This window comes from Barbatula barbatula, assembly GCF_947034865.1.
Source record: "Barbatula barbatula genome assembly, chromosome: 3".
In the NCBI taxonomy this organism is placed as follows: domain Eukaryota; kingdom Metazoa; phylum Chordata; class Actinopteri; order Cypriniformes; family Nemacheilidae; genus Barbatula; species Barbatula barbatula.
In genome coordinates this window covers 21,106,316-21,134,118 of record NC_136764.1, presented here as the reverse complement: position 1 = coordinate 21,134,118, position 27,803 = coordinate 21,106,316, and the positions used below count along the sequence as shown (strand labels likewise).

General features: G+C 40.6%; 3 protein-coding genes across 4 annotated transcripts; 1 reads left to right on the top strand and 2 right to left on the bottom strand.

Moving 5' to 3' along the window:
• Positions 1-585: 585 nt before the first annotated feature.
• Positions 586-2,838, bottom strand: rdh10b (retinol dehydrogenase 10b). The gene is made up of 6 exons (XM_079451791.1): positions 2,165-2,838; positions 1,854-2,089; positions 1,647-1,745; positions 1,416-1,561; positions 1,181-1,312; positions 586-1,097 (listed from the first exon to the last, which is right to left on the bottom strand). The coding sequence occupies exons 1-6, from the start codon at positions 2,436-2,438 to the stop codon at positions 974-976; spliced, it is 1,011 nt and encodes a 336-aa protein (XP_079307917.1). The 5' UTR covers positions 2,439-2,838; the 3' UTR covers positions 586-973.
• Positions 2,824-5,747, top strand: rpl7 (ribosomal protein L7). Its single transcript, XM_079451792.1, has 7 exons — positions 2,824-2,890; positions 3,421-3,523; positions 3,611-3,777; positions 3,973-4,110; positions 4,335-4,444; positions 4,542-4,758; positions 5,665-5,747. Exons 1-6 carry the CDS (start codon positions 2,877-2,879, stop codon positions 4,748-4,750), a joined length of 741 nt encoding a protein of 246 aa, XP_079307918.1. The 5' UTR covers positions 2,824-2,876; the 3' UTR covers positions 4,751-4,758; positions 5,665-5,747.
• Positions 5,730-24,950, bottom strand: kcnb2a (potassium voltage-gated channel subfamily B member 2a). Of its 2 annotated transcripts, XM_079451790.1 has the most exons (4): positions 24,575-24,931; positions 22,134-22,800; positions 7,569-9,488; positions 5,730-6,798 (listed from the first exon to the last, which is right to left on the bottom strand). In XM_079451790.1, the coding sequence occupies exons 2-3, from the start codon at positions 22,707-22,709 to the stop codon at positions 7,578-7,580; spliced, it is 2,487 nt and encodes an 828-aa protein (XP_079307916.1). In that variant the 5' UTR covers positions 22,710-22,800; positions 24,575-24,931; the 3' UTR covers positions 5,730-6,798; positions 7,569-7,577. The 2 variants fall into 2 exon arrangements, with proteins under 2 accessions (XP_079307916.1, XP_079307915.1); XM_079451789.1 differs by having other exon boundaries at positions 5,730-9,488; positions 24,575-24,950.
• Positions 24,951-27,803: the final 2,853 nt, after the last annotated feature.

Below are 27,803 nucleotides of genomic sequence, written 5' to 3'. Positions count from 1 at the left end.
GTGCTCATTCTTTATTTGACTATCACTTTTACCAATGAGATTCTCATTTTCCCTCGGAGCAGAAACAAGTGTGCGATTTTATGATCAATCTGATGGCATTTGAATGTGATTCCCCATTTTCATTGATGTAATGTCTGACATTACTATGATGTTTCCACATGGAAGACTCCCCCAAAATAAATGTTCTGTCATTATCACTTATTTAGGAAAACTCATTAATAACTAATCATCTCGCTTATGACTCCTGTGTAACACAGAAGATATTTTATTGGTTTTACATTTGATGAAAGTCAATAAGGGGTGATATTGTTTGGTTTTCAAATATCTAAAAACGCATGTTTGGGGATAATTTACATTAAAAAATGATGGATTATTTTTAACCCAGCATTAAATCAAAAATGCACCATCCAACCATTGCGTCGTAAATTAACATACACTTGGTTGTTTTAACCCACGGCTAGGTCAAATATACATTTTCTGGGTTAATTTAACCCAATGGCTGTGTTTGTCCCTTTTTGTGCCAGCATGTTTTACAGTGTGCCTACAGTCTGTGCTTGCAATAGTCTCTACCATCAGCTTATAATTCAGGTCATCGGATGAAAAAAACTTTGGAAATAATTCATTTGAAAAGACTATTTATTTAACAATATAAGCAATTGAGGTTTCTTTTGACAGTCATTTGAACCAAGCAGAGTACACAGTACACACAGTGCATGTCTTTGTGTTAAAAGGAGGATAAAACCTCTAAAGTGACAAGGTCATGGAACGTTGAAAGAAAAAAATAATACATGACAAAAACATATGAATACAAGTAAATAAGTCATTGCCATTTGTGTGCAATCTTGAAGTAACGTGTTGAACTTTTAAAGTTGCCAGCTAAATGTCACTTGGAAAAACCTTTGTAGTTTACAGCTTTCACAGTTCCAGTGGAACTACACAGAATTTAGCATAATTGCTTTAAAGTTTCCACCCGTTAGGTGGCAGTCTTTGATTCATTGTTGTTTGTGGACACCTTTCGTTGAGCCAGGAAGGGGTACATACATTTATCAGCACCGATAAATCTGTACATGCATACAGTGGCATCAAATGGCAAAACTCTGTAAAATAGAAACAATATATAGAAATAAATACATTATTTACAAAATAACTAAAGATATTGTCCATGGCATATTAGGCATACGTTTTCATGAAGGTGACCATGTACATGACACGTGGCGTGCAGATCATTGGTTGGTCTGTTAGTATGGCTCTCATGGCTTGTTGTACACAGTACTCTGGATTAAGAGGTGGAAAAAACGGAGCCATTTCTTTCCTGTTTAAATCAACAAGACACCAGTTGAAAAACACACATAAAAAGAGATTAGAAATGCTTTGTCAAGCGATCGTATAATTCCTTAGTTATTAAGACCACAAACCTAATTTTACAGCCTTTGAACATATCAGTGTCCACCAAAAACGGACAGACAAGAGTCATCTTAATTCCATCCTTATCAGATGCTTTCAGTTCATGACTCAAAGATTCGTGGAAGCCTATGGCACCGAACTTGCTTGCGCAATAGTCCTACAATAAAGAGGAGAAAAGTTCAGCTCCAAGATACAATACGTCGCAGTTCAGAAATACAAGGACCATAAAAAGCTCAACTTACCTCAACGCCAGCAGTGGTAAACAAACCCAGTGAGCTGGCTACAGTTATTATGTGTCCATGATTCAACTCCAGCATTGCAGGAAGAAAAGCCTTAGTAGTCTGCGAACATGAAGACAACTCTTCTTCTTAAGCATGGACGTAAAAAAGCAAAATATGGAAATAAAAACACTTTGGAACGGAGCTCATTAAAGAATGTTGTATACTGACCCAGAAGTGAGCATGGCAGTTGACCATCATGGTTCTTTCGATGAGCTCGTCTGGGCACTCGAGAAGATGATGTCCTGAGACAACTCCGGCATTATTGATCAACATGTCGATATTACCCGCATCTCTGCGCACCTTCTCTGCTGTAGAATATACACTCTCACGTTTACTTACGTCGCAAACATACGCATACACTTTTGGCTGAAACAGGGGCAACTCTTGGACGATGCCTGAAGACCCTGTAAGAAGAAAACATGTTTAACGCAAGAACCAACGCATACTAAAAATAAAATAAACATTAAAACCTAGTTTACCTTCGGAGGGGCTCAACTCTCGGTAGATTTCACGCACCATCTCGGCTGTTTCTTCGTTGCCCTGCCTGTTGATGTCCCAAAGAACAAGAGTCGCTCGTCTCCGAGCAAACTCCAGTGCGAACAGCCGCCCGAGACCACTTCCAGCACCGGTGATAACACACACCTGGCCCTCCACGCTCTTCTCGTGCGGGCGAACAAACCATTTAGCGCCAGCCAACACAAATGACCACATGATTTTAAAAGTGACCACAAACAATTCGGCGACGAGATTCATAGCTACTGGTGGCGCTTTCCCACTTGCCAAACTAAATGATTCAGACGGCGCCTTAAAAGAAGAAAAGCACGCCGGACCACTTGGCTTCCACAACTAAATGAAATCGATGCATACTGAGCCCTTTAAATATGATCGGACGCACTTCATGATTTTACACCCGCGCGGGTCCGCCAGCGTTGCAAGACACATATGGCGTTGTGCGTCATCGTGTCTTGCGTATTTGTTTTCATCATTTGTTTCAATAAACGTATTTGTCATGTATAAAATATACTGCACGGTTTAATGTTGCTGAAGGAATAAAACAAAAATATTTTTCTTTTACAAACAATAGTTTAAAAGGCAAAAGAACCAGACACCTAAAGTTAACCGGAAACATGATGGACCCAACTAATAAGACGCCACTGCGCATGCGTACAAGCCTCTTTTACTGTAGGGATAATGGCGGGTGAGAAGTAAGTTGGAATGCGCTGTTTGAATCTTAATCCATCGGTTAAAATGTCGCTCATTCGGCGTTGATAACAGTTTTGATGAGCAGATGGTATCTGTGTACGTGTTATAAAATGGAAATTGCGACCAAACGAGTGAATGATGAAGCAATAAATTTGACGTGAATGTTGGGTTGTCCGTATGGGTAGCATCGATGTAACAACGTGTAAAGAACAGTTCATGTAACTGAATTAATGTTTGTCCAGATATTTAATTTTGTTCATAAATACGAGACGCGTGATCCTGTTGCGACACAGTTTTTCAATTGTCATTAGTAAAATGTTCGATTGTTGTGGCAATGCTATGATGTTGCTATGCTAGCATGGTGCAGTGGTTATTGCAAGTATGATTTTATTAACCGTAGCTGTAATATAAGATGTACTAGCAAATATGTAGGCTGTACTTATTTAATGACGCGTGGTTGTTAAAACAGCCTGGTCTGTAGGAATAGCGCGAATAGTACGAAGGTGACATGTGCTTCTATGTGATTTCTCAGAGAGAAGGTGGCTCCCTCGGTCCCTGAAAGCCTCTTGAAGAGGCGAAAGCGCTTCGCTGCCATCAAGGCTGTGCGTGTGAAGATGCAGCAGGCTGAGAAGAAGGTTGGTGGCTTATTTGCTTGGTTTATTTTGTCATTGCATGTCATTTTGAAGCATCAATACGAGTTCCATCTCATCTCTTATCCGTAGGGCCGCAAAGTCACCAGGAAGCTCATCTTCAAGCGAGCTGAAGCTTACCACAAGGAATACAGGGAGATGTACAGGCGTGAGATCCGCATGAGCAGAATGGCTCGCAAGGCTGGCAACTACTATGTCCCGGCTGAGCCTAAACTTGCTTTCGTCATAAGGATACGAGGGTAAATCATTGTTTTGTTATAGTGCTAGAGATGTCTCTGCATGTGGTTAATGATGTTGCTCTTTTTTTCCCCATCATATCGACCATGGTGATTTCTTTTGAAAATAAGCCAAATCCTCTGAAACCACAACCAAGCATTAAAAATAGTTTAAACTGTCATCCAAGAGTTTTGATGAGATGCCTTTTCTGTCATCAGCATCAATGGTGTCAGCCCCAAAGTCCGCAAGGTGCTTCAACTCCTTCGTCTCCGCCAGATCTTCAATGGTGTCTTTATCAAACTGAACAAGGCCTCCATCAACATGCTGCGAATTGCAGAGCCCTACATTGCTTGGGGGTATGTAAAGCACTTGTACTATGTGTTGTAATGGGGGATCCGAGCTCATGGTAAACCTTTGCGTAAGGAATCTCAAGTTTGTGTCTTGTATCAAGGCTAGTCAATAAAAATTAAAATCACAGTGAATTGCTGTTATTGTTAGCGGCCTTTGTGAAATATCAATTTATATTGATAGTCAAATTAATTGGTTTAACTTTGCCCGACCGGGTCTATTTGTCTTACAGCTACCCAAACCTTAAATCTGTTCGCGAGCTCGCCTACAAGCGTGGATTTGGCAAGATCAACAAGCAGCGCATTGGACTTACAGATAACTCTCTTATTGAGAAGTCCCTTGGTAGGCACTTATTCAACAATGTCAAGCAAGTTCAAATACTGATTTAACCAAAATAGTGTTCACTGGGATTCAAGCAAATTCATTTCTATCTCTCCAGGTAAGTTTGGCATCATCTGCATTGAGGATCTCATCCACGAGATCTACACTGTTGGAAAGAACTTCAAGGCTGCCAACAACTTTCTGTGGCCATTCAAACTGTCCTCTCCCCGTGGAGGCATGAAGAAGAAGACCACCCACTTCGTAGAGGGAGGTGACGCAGGCAACAGGGAGGACCAGATCAACAGAATGATCAGGAGGATGAACTAAAAGTTATGGTGAGGACCTGACCTGGGGGATCCCCAGTTGTGTTCACTTCCCTTGAAAGGGACAGTTCACTTAAAAATAAAAAATAAAATTTTGCACTCGCCTTCGAGTTGTTCCAAATCTGTATAAATGTCTTTGTTCTGATGAACACAGAGAAGATGTTTGGAAGAATGTTTATAGCCAAACAGTTCTTGGACCCCATTGACTACCATTGTCATTTGTCCTACTATGGTAGTTAATGGTGACCAAGAACTGTTTGAAGCATTCTTCCAAATATATTTGTGTTCAACCAAACAACTAGATTTATTCAGGTTTGGAACAATTAGAGTAACCCTTAGTCACACCTGTCTTTTGAGTACACAAATTTGTCGTAATCTCCAATCTGACCAGGGCTTATTCATGACAAACTTATCATTTGTAGGTAACCTATCCATTTAACTTGTGCCTGCAGGTTGAAATGAGTGTCTGATTTCATTTTGGGATAGTGTTCTGAAAGTTTATTTTTGTAGAATGTGTGGCATTAGTTATCATAATTCAAGTTTTGTGATATAAGCATAATGTGCTTTTGTGAGGTTCTATGATTTGTTTGTAAACTTTGAAACATGTTTTACTCATTGCTTCAAATGAGGTCTAGTTGCGTCTCAGAACCGTTACCTTTAGTTGTGACTTTGGTTAACAGCAATTCAGGAGGCATTGAGGATTGTTTAAGGTTTTAAACAAAAGTAAAATAAACAATTCTCAAACTCGAAGTCTTTGACTTCATGAGTCTCAAGCTAATTGAATGTAGAACAAAATGTCATTTTTCCTAATGGTTGAAGAAAACATGCATACTTTACTGTGTTCTGTGAGAAAATTAGTTTGTTCTTATTTGTGAAAATCACAACTAATTAACATAATATATTTTTATCTCTCTACAGGTTTTGGGAATGTTTCTGCTGTTGGTCTGTGAGAAAATAAAGTAATTTACACAAACACAGTTTTTGAGATGTGTTTCTTTGAACTTGGCATCCCTTTATTGAATTGTACACAAGCTGGTCAGCGTTCATGGCGTTTGACAATGCCACTTACTATTACGTTAGTCCCTGCTAATATGATGCATTGTGAAGCATTTCTACTGTAAGAGATTCAACAGCTGTTTAAAGGCCCCCTTAACTAATAGTTTCTTTAAGGTTGAAGGGCTGCTGAACTTTTCACCTTAAAGAATGCGCTCGTAGTGTCCTGTACAAACATTTATTTCTTTTTATGGTCCTCCTAGGTATCTGGAACAATGCTGAAGACTATTTCAAAGAAAACAATGTACAACTATAAACATCTAATGTCACATACTGATGTACAAACTAGAGACTGAACTTAATGGAAAACATAAGATTGAGATTGAATGCAGAAGTAATGGAGACATTTGTGTACGTAGATGTATTTCTGATGAGTCTGCTTGTGCAAGTAGATGGTTGTGCGCTGTTAACAATTTCCCACATTGTTGTTCCTTTGCAAATGTGGTATGATGTCTGCAAAAGATCATCTAAATATTCAGAAACTGGCATTTGGGCTATTAAGATTGCATAAAAAAACCTGAGAACTTAATTTTATTTGCATATCTTGCTCTATAAAAGTAGAATTTTCTGTAAAGAATTATTTTTATTAAATACATTTAAACCTTCTCATAAATTATTATGAAAAGGCACAGATTTGAATACTCGAAGAAGGCGTGTGCTCCTGCCTAACCCGTCTTCAAAGTCAATGTATGATTGACACCACACAAACTCAGTAGTGTTTCTACTCACTAAATTGATGAAGCCAGTTGATATACAAATCGTATATTTCACTTTGAAGCGCTAAAAGCTCGATTTCCGGCTGTTGACATCCATTGACCTTTTTGGTACAAGAGCCACTCCATTGCACATTACGAAAGGAATGCTGTGATCGCATTCATTAAATGTGCAATATTTCCATCAAGTCCAGCTGATGTATCATAAAGTGCCATTTCCTTCATCCAGCAGAGGGCGCAGTCGATTTACTATGACTATCGGGTGCTGTAATTCCCTCACCTTATTCTGAAATAAAGGCAACATAAAAAAACTTCAAAAAAGATCTTTCCATACAGTTTCACATATTAACTGATGTGGGGTGTTGTCCACAGCAGTAAACATGCTAAACATTTTATACAAAGAATTAACATTAATTTACAACTAAAACTGATGCAATTGGAAACACTTACGCATGTGAAACCAGCGTGCATTTAAAGTTATTAAAATAATATATTTTCTTCTATTACTTGTCATATGTAATAAAAGCAGAATTTCATCCACATTTGCAGAGATGACATGTTGAATAACATGTTGTATTGTAAATTACCACTGACACATAGCACTCAGCCAGAAATCATCAAATGAAGGCATGTTTTGGTCAAGACAAATTCTGACCGCCAAATTACAGAACCATCAAATTAATCCAACACATTACAGCCTTTTAAAAATTGTGATTACTACATCTCAATAGACTGTTAATGCTACAATGTGAACCATTTTTATTAACTTATCAGTTATCTGGATGACTTTATGCTTCAAAAGCTAAGACACGGCTAACAAATCTTTCACATTAGGGGTCATGCTGTTACAAAATAATATTATTATTATTCGAGTATTGTGTGTATTGTTCATTCACGTCCACCTTCTGAATGAATGTCTCTAAGCTCTTACAGTCAGGAGCAGACCTCTTTCAAGATCATAAAGTTAATCTCTGCAAAAAGCAGTCCCATTAATAATTAATATTGAGACAGAAGCAAATCTTCACTAATTCAGTTTGCCCCTTTCCGTCCACATACATCAGTACATCACATGCTAGTTTCACATGGCGGTGACCGTCCGCCGTCCCCCGACGACTTGAGAATATCAGGGGAAAGGAGGTGGTTGTCCACCTTTTGTCCACTTTGAATGCTGTCTTCCGCTTCAACGGCACCAACCGTGGGCGAAGCGCAGTTTCCTGTGCTTTTAGGAGAAGTGGGAGTAACAGATGCTCTATCAACATGGTTTCTCCCTCTTTGGCTTCCAGAAGAGGACAGGCTGTAACCTGGAGAGCTTGTCGCCGTGCCCCCTTCAAAGCCTTTCCCCGGGGACCTCGGGCTGTGCCGTGGAGAACCTGCCAGCAGCGATGTGTCGCACGCTGGAAGCTTGGGTGTCAGAGTCCCTGTGTCATCTGTCACGATCAAATTCAAGTTGGAAGTGCCCTCGTCTGGAGATTCAGTAAAGTTCACTTTGAGTCCCTTTGCTCTTACTCTCGGAGGGGTCCTCACAGTTTCACCGCTGGGATCGAAGCTTTGGTTCTCCTCGCCCTGTGATGTGGTCTCGGCCTTGCACTGGACAAACTCATATAGGCCCTCCTTGATGATTGTATGCTGCTTTGCTTTCTTTGCCGATGGGCTGCTTTGCGGCCGCCTGTCCAGAGAGCTTATCTGGCTTAGGTCAAGAGGAGGAGGTGCACGTGGATGTCTCATCTGCGTTCCTGCAATATTGGGCAGCAGTGCGCTTTTTTCGACTTCGCTGATATCAGTGGCGCAGCTGGTGAAGCTGTCGATACTGGAGATGCTTCTGATGTCTTTCAGAATCGGGTCACTCTGAACCACCTTCATCTCCATTACTTCTTCTTTACCAAAGCTGCCCCCTTTAGAAGCTGAAGGGCCGCCGTAGGTTACAGGTGCGGGATTCGTCATCTGGTTATACATTTGTTCGAGGGACTTTGCGTTCAGGTGCTGAGGGCTCAGACTACGTTTGAATCCCTGATCTGGAGAACCAAGCTGGCCTATTTCTTGATATTTCGCTTCGCACGGCTTGGAACTCAAGTCGGAGTTTGAGCTCTTTAAATAGTTCCACCTGCTGGGGGAAACGTGATTGTCTGAGCCTTTCTCCTCTTTCTTTTCTATCACAACATCTATTAGCTCCATGTTGCGAGCAAAGGCATCTTTCAGGTTCATGGACACGATGCTTCCGTTCCTCTTGGCCCTCTCAAGCGCCTCTCTGCGTTTAATAGCCTTCTCCTGTCTCTTTTGTTCTTTGTAGAACTCCGAGAAGTTATTCACAATAATAGGGATAGGGAGAGCAATCACTAGCACGCCAGCAATACAACAGAGACCACCCACTATTTTGCCCAGGAGCGTTTGGGGATAGATATCACCATAACCCACAGTGGTCATGGTTATTGTTGCCCACCAGAACGAAGCGGGAATACTGGTGAATTTTGTAGCATCTTCATCTTTCTCTGCAAAGAAGACCAGACTCGAGAAGATCATGATCCCCATAGCTAAAAACAATATCAACAGCCCTAGTTCATTATAGCTTCTTTTGAGGGTGAACCCAAGAGACTGAAGTCCTGTAGAGTGCCTCGCAAGTTTCAGAATTCTTAAAATTCTCATAATTCTGAAGATCTGAACGACCCTGCGCACGTTCTGGAACTGGAGGACACTCTTGTTGGATTCAGTTAGGAATATTGTTACATAATAGGGAAGAATAGCCAATAGATCGATGACGTTCAGAGGCCCTTTGAAGAACTTCCACTTGTTGGGGGAAGACAAAAACCGAAGCAGATACTCCATAGTGAACCAGGCAATGCAAATGGCTTCCACATGAGCAAGGTTTGGGTTGTCGTTAGACTGTCCGAATTCATCAATCACTTGTAATTCAGGCAGGGTATTGAGTGACAGTGCAATGGTTGAGAGAACAATAAACAGTATTGATATAATGGCCAGAACCTGCAAAACAAAAGAGAGGAGCGGGGTTAGTCATGAAATGCTAAATGTACATACGATAACAGCAATGACAGTCAATATAAATTGAAAGTGCCTTAATTCTAAACCAGATCAGAAACATTATGTGCAGATGAGATCAGTATTTGCAAAGAATAGGTGGAAAAGGAAAAAATGTAGCCTCTAGCACACTATAATCCCCCAGGGTTTGTTCTGTGAAAGTGTATAAATAGACCTCTCTCATATTTGAAGTGTAACACATATTCAGATGTTAAAATGAAAAAGGTCAGATATTTCCTGGAATCTGGGCTGCAGATTAAAGACCCCTCCATCCCAGCCCTGGAATTAAACAAAAGGCTTATGCTTAACAAAAGTTTATGGACACAAATAAAAGGAAAGGAAATGAGCATGCCCTTGTTAGGAAAATGTCATCTGTATCACCTGTTGTCTAGTTGTCCTACATCACATTAATTCAAACATGACCTTGCAGTTATTGATCCATTCTTCGGTTACAATATGGAATGGGTGTCCAGTGAGGAAATCTAAATCAAGATAAACAACTAATCCTAATCCGACTCTGTTACATACTGTATATACGGATATCATAAAATAATGCTTCGTGTTTAAAACATTACAAGTGGAGTAGCATTCAAACAGGAGAACAAACACTAAAGAATGCAAAAATAAAAACATGTTCAATACAAATGTTTGTGAAAACAAGGCTTGTTATTAATGGGGAACATGTAAATTGTGTCAAATGCAAGTTTCCAAGACGTTTTCCGAGAGAATATTGACTCGAGTCGACCATGAGGAGCACCTTCTATTTTAGGAATGTGTTTTTGAGCTAGGAAAAAGCTAGCTTCTTATCCATTCATTTTTCTAGAAATCCTCTTTATCTCTCTATATAGAGAAAAAAAAACAAGTAAAGACTGTGGTATGTGTTTTATACTATCGTAACTCCATATTCTAATTGCATCACTCATATACTTTCATTTCTTGAATTTTTATGCTTCAAAAAGCGAGTCTGACAAAAGTGAGTTTCATCATTTACTCAGCCTCATGTCATTTCAAACCTACTGTACATGACATACTTCACAAATGAAAAGAACATAAAAAAGAAGAATTTGTTGAAGAATGAAGAAAACCAAACAACAATGGTCCCCATTGACTTCCATTATAAGAACGAAAAACCACAGAGGCATTTCTTAAAAAAAAGTTTTGGTGTGTTCCACAGAGGAAAGAGTAAAATACACATTTAAACGACATGAGAGTGAATAAATGAACTGAATAAAAAACTGTCCACGTTCCTACATTCTGCTAAATATCTTGTTTTGTGTTCAACAGAACGAAGACATTTACAAAGCAATGGTTCCTACTATGGTAGTCAATGGTGGACAAGAACTGTTTGGTTACAAGCATTCTTCCAAATATTTTTCTCTGTGTTCATCAGAACAAAGACATTTATACTGATTTTTCTATACAGAACACAAGAGTGAGTAAATGAAGACAGAATGTTAATTTTTGCCTGAACTTTCCCTTTAAAAGTGGATTCCTTGAGATTTACTGCAGAATAATACTGCTGACCTGACACAAAGCTCTTCCATTGTGAAAAGTGCAAACAACCCTATGAAAAAGTATTTAATAATATACACATTCAGCATTTTATCATAACACTGTTTTCACTCCAAGCTGTTGTACAGAACATTGGAATTGTTAGCTTGCTTTAAACGTACATGATCTATAACGTGAAATGGATGATCTCACCGATTTCCAACAATCACAACTGTGACACAATTTGCCAGCTCACTGTCATTTAATGTAGTGATTTATATATTACAATGTTTAAGGAAGACTAAAGAGATTACACGTTGATTCTTTCCTTGTGAGGGGAGGGGAAAGACTGACTAACTGCCCCTAACCTTTCCATATCCTTGCTATACATAGAAACTCAATCCTATTACAATTATCCCGAAATGTCCTGCCACACAGACGGCAATGTGAACATTCTTATCAGGGGCCATACAGTTCTCCAATTTCAACAATAACACCAAAAGAGCATGATGGGTGAATATCCCAAGGTCTTTGTGGGAAGAACACATGGACCAACAGTGGAGAAATCAGCCAGTTTTTTAAGGTTAGCCTGCCAAATGGCAAAACTCTCTTGGATGTTCTTTAGCTCTGGCCAATGGAGAGGATTTATAGGAAAATGATCTGACCGACAATAGCCTCACTTTGCTTATCACGCCAATGTCATTTGAATAGTAAAACAGAGTCTAACATTGTTGTTGTCAGAGTACTATGGGTCACCGAAAACACATCTACAAGGTAAAAAAATGTGCTAAATTGACCTAAATAAGTTGAATTGCTGCAATTATTTGGTTGTATTAAAGTGTTGCCTAAAGCACAACCTGCGGTGATAAGTTCTATCCACCTTTAAGGTTTCTTTTTCCACTGTGAATATAATCACTGGTGGAGAAAATAGTGCATAGAATCAAGTAGCAAGTGATCATTATTCACACACGTATACTGTGTAGGCCATACATTGGACAAGCAAGCCAAGTCAAATGTGGCAAACAAATGTGTTGGTCAATAGACAGGCACAACAGAAAGCATAAACGCAAGTTCTTGGCATTGTGCAATGGTGAGGAAGTATGAGGGATTCTGAATCGCAGGGATCATTGCTGCCAGGTAAGAAAAACATCTGGATGTGACAAAGAGATCCAGCATCGGGTCAGTGGTCCACCTATCCACAAAGCTAAGCATAAAAAGAGCAGACATTTACTGAGGTAACTCCAAAGAACAGTTTTCTGTTAATGCTACATCTACAGCCAAGTCGACAACTATCCCATATTAGATATCATGAAACAGTTTCTTGCTATGTTCATGCTATTACCTTATTTTTTTTATAAACATACCCCTTAATAGCTTAACCACAATGTTTCAGACCTTCCCTCTACTATAGAAAACATAAATGATTCAGTCCCACAAAATCAGTTCAATGTTTTGACTTTAAAGTCTGAAGGACATGAATTCCCAGCCCAACGCCGGCTGTGGCGAGCTCATTAATCACTCGAGGAGAATCTTTGGAAGGTATGTCACACAGGCCTCTGCTGACACAGGCAGTAGAGATCTGTTCTCTGTACCAGCGATAAGTACCAAAGGAGAAAGACAGGAGGATTAGCTAACTGTCCTCATCTGTGGATCTGCACAAACGTGATTACATGGCAGTGATCTCAACACTGGGAGATTTTTGGCATTAGACCAGGGCTTGTGCGTACAGAAGCACCAAGCAAATCCTTTGCGTCACCTAACCCTATTTTAAACAGAGAGGAAGGGTCTCGCTGATGTCACAAAGACATTTGTGTACATTTCTTGAGTGTTTATGATACATAATTATAGACAAAAGTTTTTTTTTATAAATATTAAAAATATGTAAGCTGAAATTCAGTATGTTTAGTTTCATTTTCAAATTGACATTTTTGCTAGAGGTTGGTAATAAAACGGTGACGTGGGGAGGGTTGAAAGATTGAGGCTGGTTTTAGATCTCTCCTTCAGCATGGGGTGGAGCTGCTCTTGGCTTCAGTCCTAGGGACATCTGGCTTTTAGACAATAACAACAAGAGTTATTGTCTTGGCACCCGACTGAACTGAGGATCTGAAAATAATCATACAAAATGTATATGTGGAAGAACTGTTTACAGAAGGCAATCTGGCGGAACATGAGGATTTGGCTTTTAATCTGCCCAGTGAGGTGGATTTACCTGTACCGCATAAAGTAGAAGGTTCAAGTGGGAGTCAATGACAAGAACAACCACTGAAACCTTTTTATGACAACAAAGAAATGATGAATAATGAGAAAAGCTGTTTCATGCATGAAGCCAGGACCACGGACAGCTCCGCATACGGAACAGATCTTCCCAACTGCAATGCATCCTGGGCAGGAATGAAAGTGTTAAATCCATCTCCTTTTCTCTGCGAACCTTTGTGTGGTGCTCGGATGACTCAGTAATGTGTTCTTTAGAAAACAATTACAACAGGCCAAGCTTTCAGCTCCACTCAGAGAGTGAAGGGTGTTATGCATTGCACAAACAATATTACCATCTATTGCCAGACTGGCCATTTTCCTCTGTTTCTTAAGTAAAGCTACCTTGCTGACATGAAACTGACTGAAATTATAAAAGGCATATTAGATCATTGAAGGGTCAGCATTTCAGAATAGATAAAACAGAGTGCTTTCAGGTGCTTTCATTTAGTGCTGTGAATTTGATATAACATACAGTAGAAACATTAAAGGACGGCATCTAGTAGTGAGGTTGCGAATTGAAACCAACCGCTCAACCCCTCCTTTTTGAATCAATACGGTGGCTGACACAGGACTAAGATGCTGTCACATTTTCCTTCTTTACCGGGGGAGATAATGTCTTTAGGAAACGCGCTCTGTAGAACAGTTTGTCCGTTTAGGGCTACTGTAGAAACAACAAGACAAATTCTATCTAAGGGGACCCGCGGTGTATGTAGATAGAAATAGCTCATTCTAAGGTAATAAAAACGTCATTGTGTAAGGTCTTTATACACCTCTGAAGACATAGTTATATTGCATTTCTGTCAATAGAGCCTCCAAAAAGGTACACACAGCACCTTTAAATGGAGCAATCCTAGATCAAGTCAATGTTCTTCACGAGAGGAAGTGAAGGTTAAATTATTTCTGGAAAACATTGTTATTACATCTGAAAAAGAAGACAAAACTCTGCATGGAAACCCAAGAATGTCTTGATCAATATCGAAGGGTTATTTATATAATGGCGACATGAGATCTGTTCCCATGTTTGAGTTTTTTATAGGACGGGTTTATATGGCGCCCACATTTGTCACAAGGTTTTTGCTGCGTAAGGGATATACTATTCAGTTCCTATATTATGGCAATTCACAGTGAAATATCTATGAGCATTGAAAGCTAACGGAGTGAAACATGCTGTAGCGAGATGTTGAGATGACTCTTTGGTGCCTGACAGTGTCTTTGCACGTGCGGGGGAGAGAGGAAGTGGTGGGGGGGTTAGTGATTATAGTTATTAGTCAATAATGTAGCCCTGATGACTGCTTGTGATTTACAGGCTAACCCTTAGGCTACCACTTACAGCCGCATCCTCACATGCAAAATATTCAGCCTCACAAGTGGGGCAGGCGGGCAGCCTCTACTTAAACACACGCACAGCCTGTTATTCTGTCTGTCCAACTGGCACTGACTATTTTTAACACACAATCTAAGATATCTACCCTCTTGCGAGACCCACCAAATCTGTCAGACATTTGTCCTCGTAAAAGCATTTCACAGAACAGAAATCACAGCTGGGTTCAAGGTGAGGTTGAGTTCAGAGGATAAAGCTCTAAGTCTTATCCTGCAAGACTGGCAGTGCTCATGCCCGTGGCAAGGCTTTAGCTCTTGTGGGTTGGGTAGGTGAAGCAAATTGCATGCATTTTGCTGTCATGCTGTATGAATAGCACACGGATTGCTTAAGAAAGAGCATCATTAGCCCAACAGTAGGAAACCTGACCTCCTTTTACAAAGCCAAGCTGGCTGCTTCTGGTACTGCTGATATCTTGATCATAAAATAATTAAATTATATGAACATTTTTCTTTATTTACGAGACACAGGCTAATCCAAATCAGGAACGATAAAGCCAGAAAAATGAAATCCCACTAATCGATCATTGTAGAACCTAAAGGGACCAAACGCAAGACAGAGTAAAATCTTTTTAAGTGCTTTGTAAAGCTTTTAGTGCATATTAATATCTTTACAACTTTGTTAAAATGTCCTTGTTCAAAAATGGCTGGAGGAAACAGTTTTGTGTATTGTCATAATCATTATTCTCTTCCAACTTACAAGTAAAAATATGATCTTTTGTAGTAACTTAAGCATAAATTGAAAACAATATTCCTGAATTGTCCAAAAAAGCATGTCTTTTTCACAACATTTGACCAAAGACTGTAAGAAATGCCTTATTAAAAAAGTGCTGAGAAAGCAAGATTCATAAAAATATAAGAGACTTCTATAGTTATTAACTGTCAGTCATGTTTTGTGGATAAATGTGTTTAAACTCAATTAAGCTTCAAATTGAGTATAAGATTGTGTCTATAACTCTATAACTCATGTATATAACAGATTTCAACTAAGTGCGATATAAGATCTAGCTATATGTTTCGTTCATTACTTAGATTAAAGTGAAATCCCTTTAGGTTTCTCAGGCTTAACATAATTGTGTGACATTGAAGGGGACAAAACAGAGTCGGCAAAGAGGCCGTACGACTTGATCCAATGTCCAATGCCCACGCCGGGGCCATGTGCAGCAATTTGCTCTCTTTGTGTCACAGGCTAAGCCCTTTCTTTTCAATGCACTGGTTACATAACGTTACAATTACTATCAATTCAGAGTTGCCTCTTCTCATCCGAGTTCACGTCAACTTCAAATATCATTGTTTTAACCAACTTTAACATGCTTGTATGAATATCTGAAATATAAAATGTTTGACATTTTCATCAAAAAATTAAATGAAAATCTTTTATACATAAAAAACCCGCTCTCTTTTATAAGCTGAGGTGCGCCACTATTTTGCAAAAGTCTATTGCAATGTTTCTAAACACTGTTACATTGTCTTTGAAATACAATCATATGCAGTTTTTGGAAAGTATATATAGTCAAATAGCATTTTAAAGACTCCATACATCACATTACGCACATGACTCTTCAGAAAATAGTGCTGGCTAGTCCATAATCTTAAGAGGAGATCAATTTACCAACCACACTCTGAAAGTGCATAGAGAAATAACGGCTGTATTGAAGTGCGCGAAGGATGAATTGTTCTAAAATGATTAATGCAGTCTCACTGTAGTTAATAAGATCTAACAGGCTCTTAAAGGAGCACTGAATGTAACCTTTTCACTCGCTGGATCTGTTGACCTCCGTGGCTCTTAAAAGTGATGACTGAGAGGGGAGCCAGGATTCACTCTTACCACAATAATGTCACAGGTCTCTCCCTCCACAGGCAGACCTAGTGTCTCTGTCAAAATCCAAAACCTACTTATTCGGTAACAGATCCAGAGCTTTTCCTCTCTTTTGCCCCAACACTGGGATCTGTTAGGAGAGCATCCGCTCCATCCGCGGAGCTGAGAGTATCATGTCATGGGCAATTACCGTAAATACACATAAATTATTCACACCTCAGACGCATCAGGAGAACAGCAGGCTCATCAAAACAATCTGCAGTGAACATCTCTTCATACAACAAGACGTCTCATATCTCCACATCATCCATGAGTATTACGATTATGATGTATTTTTATATTAAATTGAGTTGAAATGTCTTTTGGAATGTGATTCAAGGATTGATTCACTTCCTCTGTGAGCCACATGGAGAAAAATAAAAGGAAGCCTTAGGTGACATCTTCATCTATGTAACACTCCTGTCCGTTTCCCTACCTGTTTTTCCCTATGGATTTCATTTCTCACGATCCCGCACCTGTTCGTCATCCGTAATCACCTCGTTTCCCGCACCTGTCAGCCATCATTGCCATCACAAAAGACTTTTTATACTCTGTGTTTCTGTTAGTCCCGGGTCGGTTATTGAATGTCTTGTCTTGCGTTACGTGTACCTGTCAGTTTTATTTATTAAAAGTTATCCGTTTTTGTACTCCTGGATCCGCGTCTGTCTCGTCCGGCACGTGAGCCGTGACAGAATAACCGACCGCAAAATGGATTACATCTACATCTCTCCAGTGGACCAGCTCGTGGGTCTTCTTCAAGACGGACGGCCACTGGAGAGGTACGTGGAGGAGTTTGTTGAGGTGTGTTACCGGGTGGGTTGGGACGATCCCACACTTAACCGTGTGTTTTTGACCGGTCTGGACGACGACCTGCTCGACGCCGTTCAGCTCCCGCACGCGGACGACCTTCCCCTGGAGGAGTTGATCAATCAGGTTCTCCCGGGGGAGGAATCCGTGGACCGCGTTGGGGAGCTGGACGGTGGCTTGAGCGGTTCGCGTCCGGTACCGGTCATCCGCGTGGGGGTTGTTCTGACTCACTCCGGGAACGCGCTCCACTCCTCCACGAAGCCCCGTCGGCGCCATCCACGTCGGCGGGCACAACAGCGCAAGCAGCACGAGAGCGCCCCGAAACACTCCCGTGGCAGCGCCCGAAGCACTCCCGTGCCAGCGCCCCGATGCACTCCCGTGCCAGCGCCCCGATGCACTCCCGTGCCAGCGCCCCGATGCACTCCCGTACCCGTGCCCGAGCCTCACCAGGCCTCCGTACCCGCGCCCGAGCCTCACCAGGCCTCCGTACCCGCGCCCGAGCCTCACCAGGCCTCCGTACCCGCGCCCGAGCCTCCCCAGGCCTCCGTACCCGTGCCTCAACAGGCCTCCGTACCCATCTCTGAGCCTCACCAGGCCTCCGTACCCGTCTCTGAGCTCTCTCCAGAGCCCAAGGAACACCAGGGGCCAACCCAAATGTTTTTTGGGGGGGTGCACATTGCCTATCCGGGAAGCCCGGCACCCACCAGTCTTTCCATGGCTCCGGATAGCCCAGAACACAAGCCTCCGGACCCTCAGCCCGAACCCAAGCCTCCGGACCCTCAGCCCGAACCCAAGCCTCCGGACCCTCAGCCCGAGCCCAAGCCTCCGGACCCTCAGCCCGAGCCCAAGCCTCCGGACCCACAGCCCGAGCCCAAGCCTCCGGACCCACAGCCCGAGCCCAAGCCTCCGGACCCACAGCCCGAGCCCAAGCCTCCGGACCCACAGCCCGAGCCCAAGCCTCCGGACCCACAGCCCAAGCCTCCGGACCCACAGCCAGGGGAAGCCAGCTGAGAGACTCCCTGTCCCGTCCTAGTTTGTATGTCCCGCACGAGTCTCTCAGCTGCCCACCCCCCCTCCCTGGTGTTTCGTTGGCGCGAGGACGCGCCTTTGGGGAGGGGGGTGTACTGTTACACTCCCGTCCGTTTCCCTACCTGTTTTTCCCTATGGACTTCATTTCTCACGATCCCGCACCTGTTCGTCATCCGTAATCACCTCGTTTCCCGCACCTGTCAGCCATCATTGCCATCACCAAAGACTTTTTATACTCTGTGTTTCTGTTAGTCCCGGGTCGGTTATTGAATGTCTTGTCTTGCGTTACGTGTACCTGTCTGTTTGATTTATTAAAAGTTATCCGTTTTTGTACTCCTGGATCCTCGTCTGTCTCGTCCGGCACGTGAGCCGTGACAATCTATATATCCTAATATAATATGTAAATGCCAAAATTCCACACTTTACACTTCTGTGCTATAGTGTCTCATTACATTTTTTACAGTAGACCTTTACCGTAAACATCGATACATGCAACACATAGACAGCTCTTTTCAATTTCTTTACCGTAAACATCGATACATGCAACACATAGATAGCTCTTTTCAATTTCATGGCCAAGAATCACAGTAATCTTACTATATAGTAGCTCGGCCTGATCATGTTTGGAGTGTGAAAGATCTCTTCAGTCTAAACAAGTAGGAAATGAAGGAAAAGCTCACAAAAACCACACTCACTTCATACTCAGCCAGATCAAGATGTCAAAGAGATGTCAAAAAGTGTTTTGCTGCGAGATAGGAAATTGGGTTGTTTGAAAGGATTATATTCATCCTTACAGGCATGCTCGTCTCTGTATTCAGAAACAGCAAAAACTATTTGGAAAATTGTCTCCTACCACTAAATATTTACATTTATGCATTTGGCAGACCCTTTGATCCAAAGCGACTTACACTGCATTGTACTATACATTTGTTTCTGACTATGTGCGAGTCCCTTGGATCAAACTCATGACATTGGCATTGCTAGCACCAAGCTCTAACCACTGAGCCACAGGAAAGCTAATATAAGTTTATATGTTGGAAAATGTATCCACCGTGAATTAACTGCTATGGCGAACACGTGACCATATTACATAGTCATAAGCCAGCCAAGCTAGAGTCCTCAGCGGTCTATTTGTAGAAACAGACTAGGTAAATCACCAAAGGAGATTAGGACTTCATTACCTCACAGCGATGGCTAAACTGGGTACTGTTAGTTTTTATCTTTTCAGCCCCCTAGCAACTGTCCAGACGAAAATATATTACCACTTGGGTAGCATTGGAAAATGAGCAATAACTCCCTGAAATGTCAAACACATTTAAGTCCTACTCAACAATGAACTACTGCTGAAAAAGCAATTCTAGTGTAACAATGTATAGAAACCTATTATTGGACTTCATATGACTATGCATTGGGGAATACCTCCTCAGTAGTCTGCAGTCATGATCATGTCCACGTCTCAGATAACCAAACCACCAAACCCACAGAAGGAAAGGTAGAGGTCAAGGTTAGGAGACATGCAACTGGACCCCTGTTATGTAAAGGCTCTTTGTCTGTTCTCCCCCAAAATCAATCTAAACAAACATTACATTATAACCAAAATTGAGTTACTTTATATGACGATTTAATTAGCAAAAACAGATAAAAATGTTCAAAAATCATGTTTTTTTTTGCATTTCAAATATTATCAATCAATCTGCAGTTGGGTGGTTATAATAAGTAATAATAACAATAGAAACAGCTTACTAACACAATCAAATATGATAACATAATTTTCATGTTTTTTCTAAACATGATTTTTGTCTTTTTTTATCAGTTTTTGCACATAAACTCTTAATATGTATATGTGACATAATGCCTAACTGTTGCATTTGTGCCAGATTTTTTTGCATTATCTTAACCTCTCAACATACTCCTCCAAGGAATAAAGTAGCCATATGATCAACCGAACTCAGGTGAAGGTGATTTCGGTCAATACAAAGCTGTTCCTGAGCTGAAATTATAGGTGTATGCTGAATATATGCTGTTTGTTTGTACTGATTCACTTAAACCATTGACTGGCAACAAGTCATTCTCTCTGAAAGCACAACGTGCTACTCCACCTGCCCAGTCACACCCCCAACAATAATGCAAGAGTAAATCTGTCACACACAATTATGAGCATTGCATCATAATTGCAATGCTTTTATATTGAGAGGCTCAGAGATGACATATTTTTGCAGGCTAACCCGGAAGTAAGTGACGGGCTGGTTCCTTCTGTCGCTACCTGATCCGTCCCAGAAACATGATTTGTACCACACATGCGCAAAAATGCGTCTATTTCTGATCGAAACAATTTACGGCAGTTTAAAAAGCGGAAAAGTAAAAAAAGAAACTTTATTGAACATTGCATTTAACATCAAAAGACATTAAACACATAACAATTTGTAATGATTTGGAGAAACGTACGAGGGATACTCCTGTTAATTAATTTTTTTAATACCAACGAAAATATAGTCAGGAGTGAGAAATAGTAATAATATAAAAATATAATAATTATTAAACTACTTTTTTTTCTCGACCCAAAGCCTATGCATTTCTCCCTTTTGGAAGATCGCAAAAAATAAGATCTGTGATTAACAAAGGTTTATGATGTTTACACGTTTTGTCTATCAAGATAATCTTTACAAATGAACACAACATTTGTTACTTTTGAAGCCGAAATATACTCGGCGGAAGTAAAATGCTAACACGATACTATAAAAAGACTACACTTAAGGTCGCTCGATATCACCGTCACCACCACCAAGCATCTGACAACACTTTCAAACTTTATTAAAGAAGTGCTCCCTGGTAAGTAATTACTCCGTGAATGAATCCGCATCTACGTAAAGTCATAAAATGCTAACTCGCTTCTGGGTTTTGCATACAAAAATACGTCATCTCTGAACCTCCCTATTAACAGGATTATAATGACTGTTGTTTATGATATTTTTCCACTTTATTTATTCAAGATCCTTTACATTTTCTCCACAGAAAGCTTCTTTTCTCAAGAGCCAAACGGTAAGAAAAAAATCCTGTACATTAAAGCATTTCACTAATGGCTCTTCTGACTACTTTCACTGTCTGTATTCTGGGAAGTAGGCGATCTGTGCCATTGGGACTGGGCACTGAGTGAACCAAAGGCTTCAGAGCAGCTGTGAAAAAGCTTTTCAATTTTCTCAACAACCTTCCACCAACCCAGTCTACTAATGTGTAAGACAACACGATTCCTCAAAGATATCCCTAAATGAGAACACTGATGTATATACACTCTTTTTACGTAAAATGATCACCATGCCGTTATTTTACAAAGTAGTACTTAGTTAATTGAAATGTAAACAGTGCAGTTGAAAAGAAATGGTGCATAGGCATATCAATCTTCCATACAGCATCTCACCAAAATCGCAAAATAAAAAGATCAAACATCTTTTGGTTTCAAATGGGATGCCAAGACCATAAATCTTCCCTCCAGTGTAGCCATGCAGTGAGCTATTTACCAATAAATAAAAACGCTTCTTCTTTTGTGGCAGAAACCCCTGGGCTAATATGTCAGTCATGACAGTAAAGGAAGTGCATATGGATTGTGTTATATTTATACATTCATCTCTGGGTTTTAGATATCATCTTATTTCTGCTAGCCTCAGAATTTTATTGTAAACATTGCCCTTCATAACTTGTTGTAGGATGCTCAGAATCAAGTAAACATGTGTTGGCGTTATCCTTGTGGGATAAATGATTGTGTGTGTAATTGTGCCTACCTTGGCAGCCACAGAAGAACTTGGTTTCTCCAGCAAATCCCAGAGCTTCTGTCTTTTGTCTGGACAGCATCCCGTGTCCACCTGATCTCCTTCCTTCTCTCTGAGAGTTTCAGCCTCCCTCCTTAGTTCTTCATTCATCTGCTCCTTCTTCTGATGGTACCGTGCCTGGCAGCATGACTCCAGATAGATCTCATCAATGCCCCAGTAGTCAAGCTCTTGTCCAAAAGACAGAGCGCACATCTCTTCCATCATGTGCAGCTTGCCCGTCCGGTAAAAGTTTAAAATGGAGGAAAAAGCACCCGGGTGCCTATCAAAGAAATACTCATTGTCATTCAGACTGTAGTCATCACAGATCTCCATTAAGGTTTCATGGGTGTTGCAGTCTCTAAGTTTCCCCAGACGGGTTCGTGGCAGTCGGTCCAAGGTTCTCCACAGAACCTCATGGACCAGCCCACCCACGTTGATCCGGACTCTTCTGGATCTGGCTTTTGTCCGGATGATGTCGATGGGTTCTGGCGGGAGTGAGCCCTGTGGTCTCGGAACCTTCTGAGCCCCAAAGTTTGCCCTCTCAGCCATAACTGTGCTACTTAAATGTAATGCTAATTAAGATGCCAACAAATGGGTACTTGGATGAATCCACCTCAGACAAGTCCCTTCATGGTGGCACCTGAAAGTAAATAACATAACACATAACTGAGAGCGATTCCAACAGTATTTTAAACAGCTAACAAATAAAACTAAAATTCAATCGAAACCTGCTTAGAAATGTAATAAACACATTTAGAAATCAAGCTTAAGACGTTTCTTGACCGCACGTGCCTGCAGGAAGTTAAATTCCGGTCTGTGTTTGAATACAATATTACAATTTACACAATACTCATTTATGTAATATTTTATTGTATATTAATTGTGTTCGATTAAATTAAAACTACTCAACAGTTATTGCAGGAAGTTAATGCCCCACTGCAATGCCTTGGAACGGGCAGCATTATTTGATATGTTGACACAGAGGACATCGAGTGACCCCGCCCCCTTTTTAAATAAACATTAGTGTTTCGTTTACAGCACACAGTCAATCTGGCAAAGCCGCATTTAACAGCGTGATAGCCACAGTGGTGTTAAACTCTATCGAAAAGAATAGATAGATCAGTGATACCAGTGATGTGTCATTTGAAGCTATCTTATTTACGTTGGTTAGTCTCAGATTGTCAGTTTTAAACTCTTATATCTTCTAATTGGGAATTTTGTAAGCACGTACGAGCATATCAGTTAATTTACGTCCTAAAGGCTAACTTATTTTTGATAAAAGTAAAAAAATTATAATTTTGATTTCAATGGGGCTTTAAGCTTGAGCCACATAACATCTGTTCATTTTGTTGCGGCCATAAAGATCTTATTATGCTAAAAACAATAGGTAGGTTATCAGTAATACAAGAAGGGGTTATTTGGACGTTGTCATTTGGGACACTTTAAAATATAGATCTAAAAAATATGACAAATATCTCGATATTAACAAAGCGATATCCAATCGAATGACCATAAGGCCTACAATGTGCCTCTTACGGAGCGTTTAAATGTCAAGCAGGCTATACTTTTGGCTCTGAGGACAGACGATAATGCGATTGAGTATTTAACAATGTCTTGATGATAAATCCCGGCAGGACTATTAAGCGGGCTTCTATTTCCTGCTCTTAAAAGACTTCGGAACAGCCGGCTATTAAACTCCCAACCAGAGAGTAAACTACATAGGCCGGCATTTCATGATGCTACAGCGCTACGATGATGCAAAAATGACGATTGTCCCGTCGTGAAGTTTCAACACTGTCACATCCAATTTATCCGCAGCTTTACGCGTTATCCCCACAAGGTTAAGTTGCTGTGTCCTTATATCGCAACTTAGACACAAAGTCTCACAATGGTTACAAACAACCGAAATAGGTTCCCCCAAGCTAAAGTGATAAAAAACACAACCAAGGACGTGAAACATTAACGCCGGCGTCGATTGTTGTAGGCTTCCGCTGACAAGAATGGATGAGAACTGATTAGTCTCGTATTTATTATAAAAAAGGTTATTTAACGATTCGCGTTTAACTCGATTAAGCATTGCATACGCAGCGCCAAAGGTCATACGTTCGAACCCCGCACACCTCACACTTTTACAAAAATATAGCGTGAGTGCACTTTGGGTTAAAGTGACCTCGTGAATGTATTTGTTTCCTAGTAAAGTTATATTTATTGAGGTAAAATCGTAACTAACCCCTTGACCAGTCTTTCGCGCGCACCTGTTTCGGGGCATCTGACGTAAGTCGGCACAGCGCTGGAGTCCTTTGGGCATATGCGTGCGCGTGAAGTTTTCTGAACCCCACAACCATCATCTTACAAACAAACGTCCGCGTCCGGACCGCACAGTATTCACATCGGTACAGAAAACATAATCTTACCTTCCCGCCGTTCTTCTTTCTCCTCGCCCAAAATAACAAGTGGGTATATTAGCCCTAAACTTCCCCCTCCATCCGATCAGGGGAGAGAGGCGTCAGCAGTAGCCCCGTTGAAAGGGCAGTCGCTCTTCTTCATGTTGGTAGATGGTTAATCTCACAAACCGCTTGCGCAAATTGTCAAGAATAAAAGGAAACTATCGATTATCCTCGCCGCGATGCCATCATAGCGTGTTATAAATCAGACGCTGTATCGCATAGAGCTCAGCGGAGCATAGACTGAGCGGGAGTGCTCTACATCACAGCCCGGAGGTGAAGCCTAATTGGATTGAGCTGTACATCACCAAGGATAGCAGCAGCATCAGATCCCCCCGTCCCGTACAAGAATCAGTGTCAGTGATCTCTAGCTCTTTATCGTGCCCGGTTCACACGATATGGAGACGTGACACAACCGACATATATGTGTGGTACACGAAGAGCGCAACTTTGATTTCACTTTCCTAAAGGATTTTCCGCATGCAACGTTGTACTTGATGATTTAGAGACTGTTAGAGAGTTGGTATTTGTATTTTCCCTGATAAGGCACGTCAGAATAAAATCATAAATGAAAATGATGTTTAGACTTTTCACACTAGCTCAGAAGTTTTGGATAGACGAATTTCACAATCAGGTCTTATGACGTGTAAGCGCAGGCACACCATTATGCAATGTTCTAGGGCTAGGCTATATATATATATATATATATATATATATATATATATATATATATATGTATGTATGTATGTATGTATGTATGTATGTATATGTTATAGGCATATATATCATTTTAATGATAAAGAAACGTACACACAGACAATGTGGTGTGATTCCGTTGACCACTAGAGGGAGATATGCTCCCTTTGTCCTCTTTTATCTTCTCACCGTCCTGTCAGCGTTTTCCTATTCAACCTGTCTTTAATTGATTGGGACAATTGTTCCTTAGGAATCCAGTGGGCAAGGCAAGTAGATCTTGCTGTCAACAGATAACGTTGTCTTTCTCCCCTGCTGTGTTTCTCTGAACGCTTAGGGACCTCAAAGTCGCAATAGCGCCACACTCATTAAATATACAGAGGATTTGGTTTTTAAAAGCAAGTGTTAAGTGTGTAAGTGTGTAGAGCTCAATTAGAAGAGTATTGTGTTTGCAAAGGTCATGGGGTTGAGCAAACACACACACACACACAAATCTATTTTTAACATGCTTTAGGTGGTTTGGGATAAAACCTTGCAAAAATTTAAAATATTATGGTTTTGTCCCTGAAATTATTTGTTAAAATGACTTTTCTCTGGAAATAATGAATATTTCTAATATGGCAACAGTCTCACTCTACAGCATTGTTACGAGGGTCAAAACCATTTAATGGTTTCTAAATTATATCACTGTTGTCACTGGAACCAAGCCTCCAGCCAGATGGTCACCATCCGTCTGGTCTGAGCTGTCTCCATCATTCCCAGTTTTGACTAGCACACTCTTAAACTGTACATCACACCAAAATAAAAAGGATGCAAGAACAACATAATGTCCTGATTCGGGGGAAGCAGAGAGACAGTCATGTTGTATTTGTAGCAGTGAAACCCCCTGGGGTGGTGTGGTTTTACCCAAAGCTATCAGACCACTGAGACTGAAAGAAAATCAGAGATTAATGAGAGTAACTCAAAACCATCCAGTCATTGAAGAGTGCCTGTTATTGGTAAGCGCAAGATGAGTCAGCACTAAGTATACACCATTAAACAAAAATATGCAGTATGTAAAATTCTACATACAGTGTTTACACATATAAACTATGCTAAAGATAATATTCATGTATGTGCATTCTTTCATATTTGACTTCTTCATAACTTTTGTTGTATTTGCAACATTTTGCATAGTTATTTTGTAACTAGAAGCATGACAAAATACTTTTTTTGTACTTTTCAGTGTAGGGCGTCAGTCATGCCATTATAAATTAATTTATCAAAGTCACCCACATCAGCTATTGAGTGATGGTACATGAGAGGCTTGTTTTCCCATAGCACTGTCTATTTTTCTTCTCATCCTCATCCATATTAAATTACCTGGTGTGGGAAACCCACGGAACATACAAAGTAAGTTGCTTCGGATAAAAGAGACTATAACTGGATTATGGCAAATGCATTCCTATAAATGTAAATAAAACAGTCATTCATTGGGGCCCACGTCTTATAAAGGGATAGTTCACCCAAAAATAAAAATGTTTTCATAATTTACTCACCCTCAAGTTGTTTCAAACCTGTTTAAATGTTGTTGTTCTGCTGAGCACAAAATAAGATATTTTGAAGAATGTTAGTAATCAAATCGTTCCGGGGCACTATTGACTATTATAGTAAGAAATAAATCTACTATGGTAGTAAACTGGAAATGTGTAGTTTTCCACATTTTTTAAAACATCTTCTTTTGTGTTCAACAGAACAAAAACCTTTATACATGTTTGAAACCACTTGTGGATCAGTAAATGATGACACAGAATTTATATTTTATGGTGAACTAGATTAGATTAAACTTTATTGTCATTACACATGTAAAAGGACAGGTCAACGAAATGTAGTTTTGCTAACCGAAAGTGAAATAGCAGCAAGTGCAGGAGAAAAACTGTATTATGGAAGTACTTTACAGATGGGTATGTAAAATGAACATAATATGCAGGTGGCTATTACTATAAACAGATGGGTATAGACAATGATAAGTTATAGCAGTTATAAAAGTAGTGCAATGGATATAGCGTGCTGCAAATAAATTATGGACAAGATTTATATAAGCAACATTTCAGTGGAGAAGTTATTGCATATTTAGATGAAGTACCGGAGTGCAAATATGCATGTGTAAACAGCAGGTACTGCAATGAACAGTCAGTATTGCAAATGACCAGTCTGGTAGTGCAAATGAACATATACAGTATATGTTATGTATAGACCGTCCAGTAGAGCACAGAACAGTCCAGTAGTGCAAATAACAAGACTTAGCAAGGTGTGCATGGGGGGAGAGGAGAGTGAAGCCGTATATGATGGCAGTGGGATCAGCGAGGGTCAGAGCTCAAGAAGGAGACAGCTCTGGGAAAAAAGCTGTTCTTCAGTCTGGTGGTCCTGGTCCGGAGGCACCTGAAACACCTGCCGGAGGGCAGGAGTGAAAACAGTCTTTGGGCGGGATGAGAGGAGTCCTTAAAAATGCTGCGAGCTCTACGCA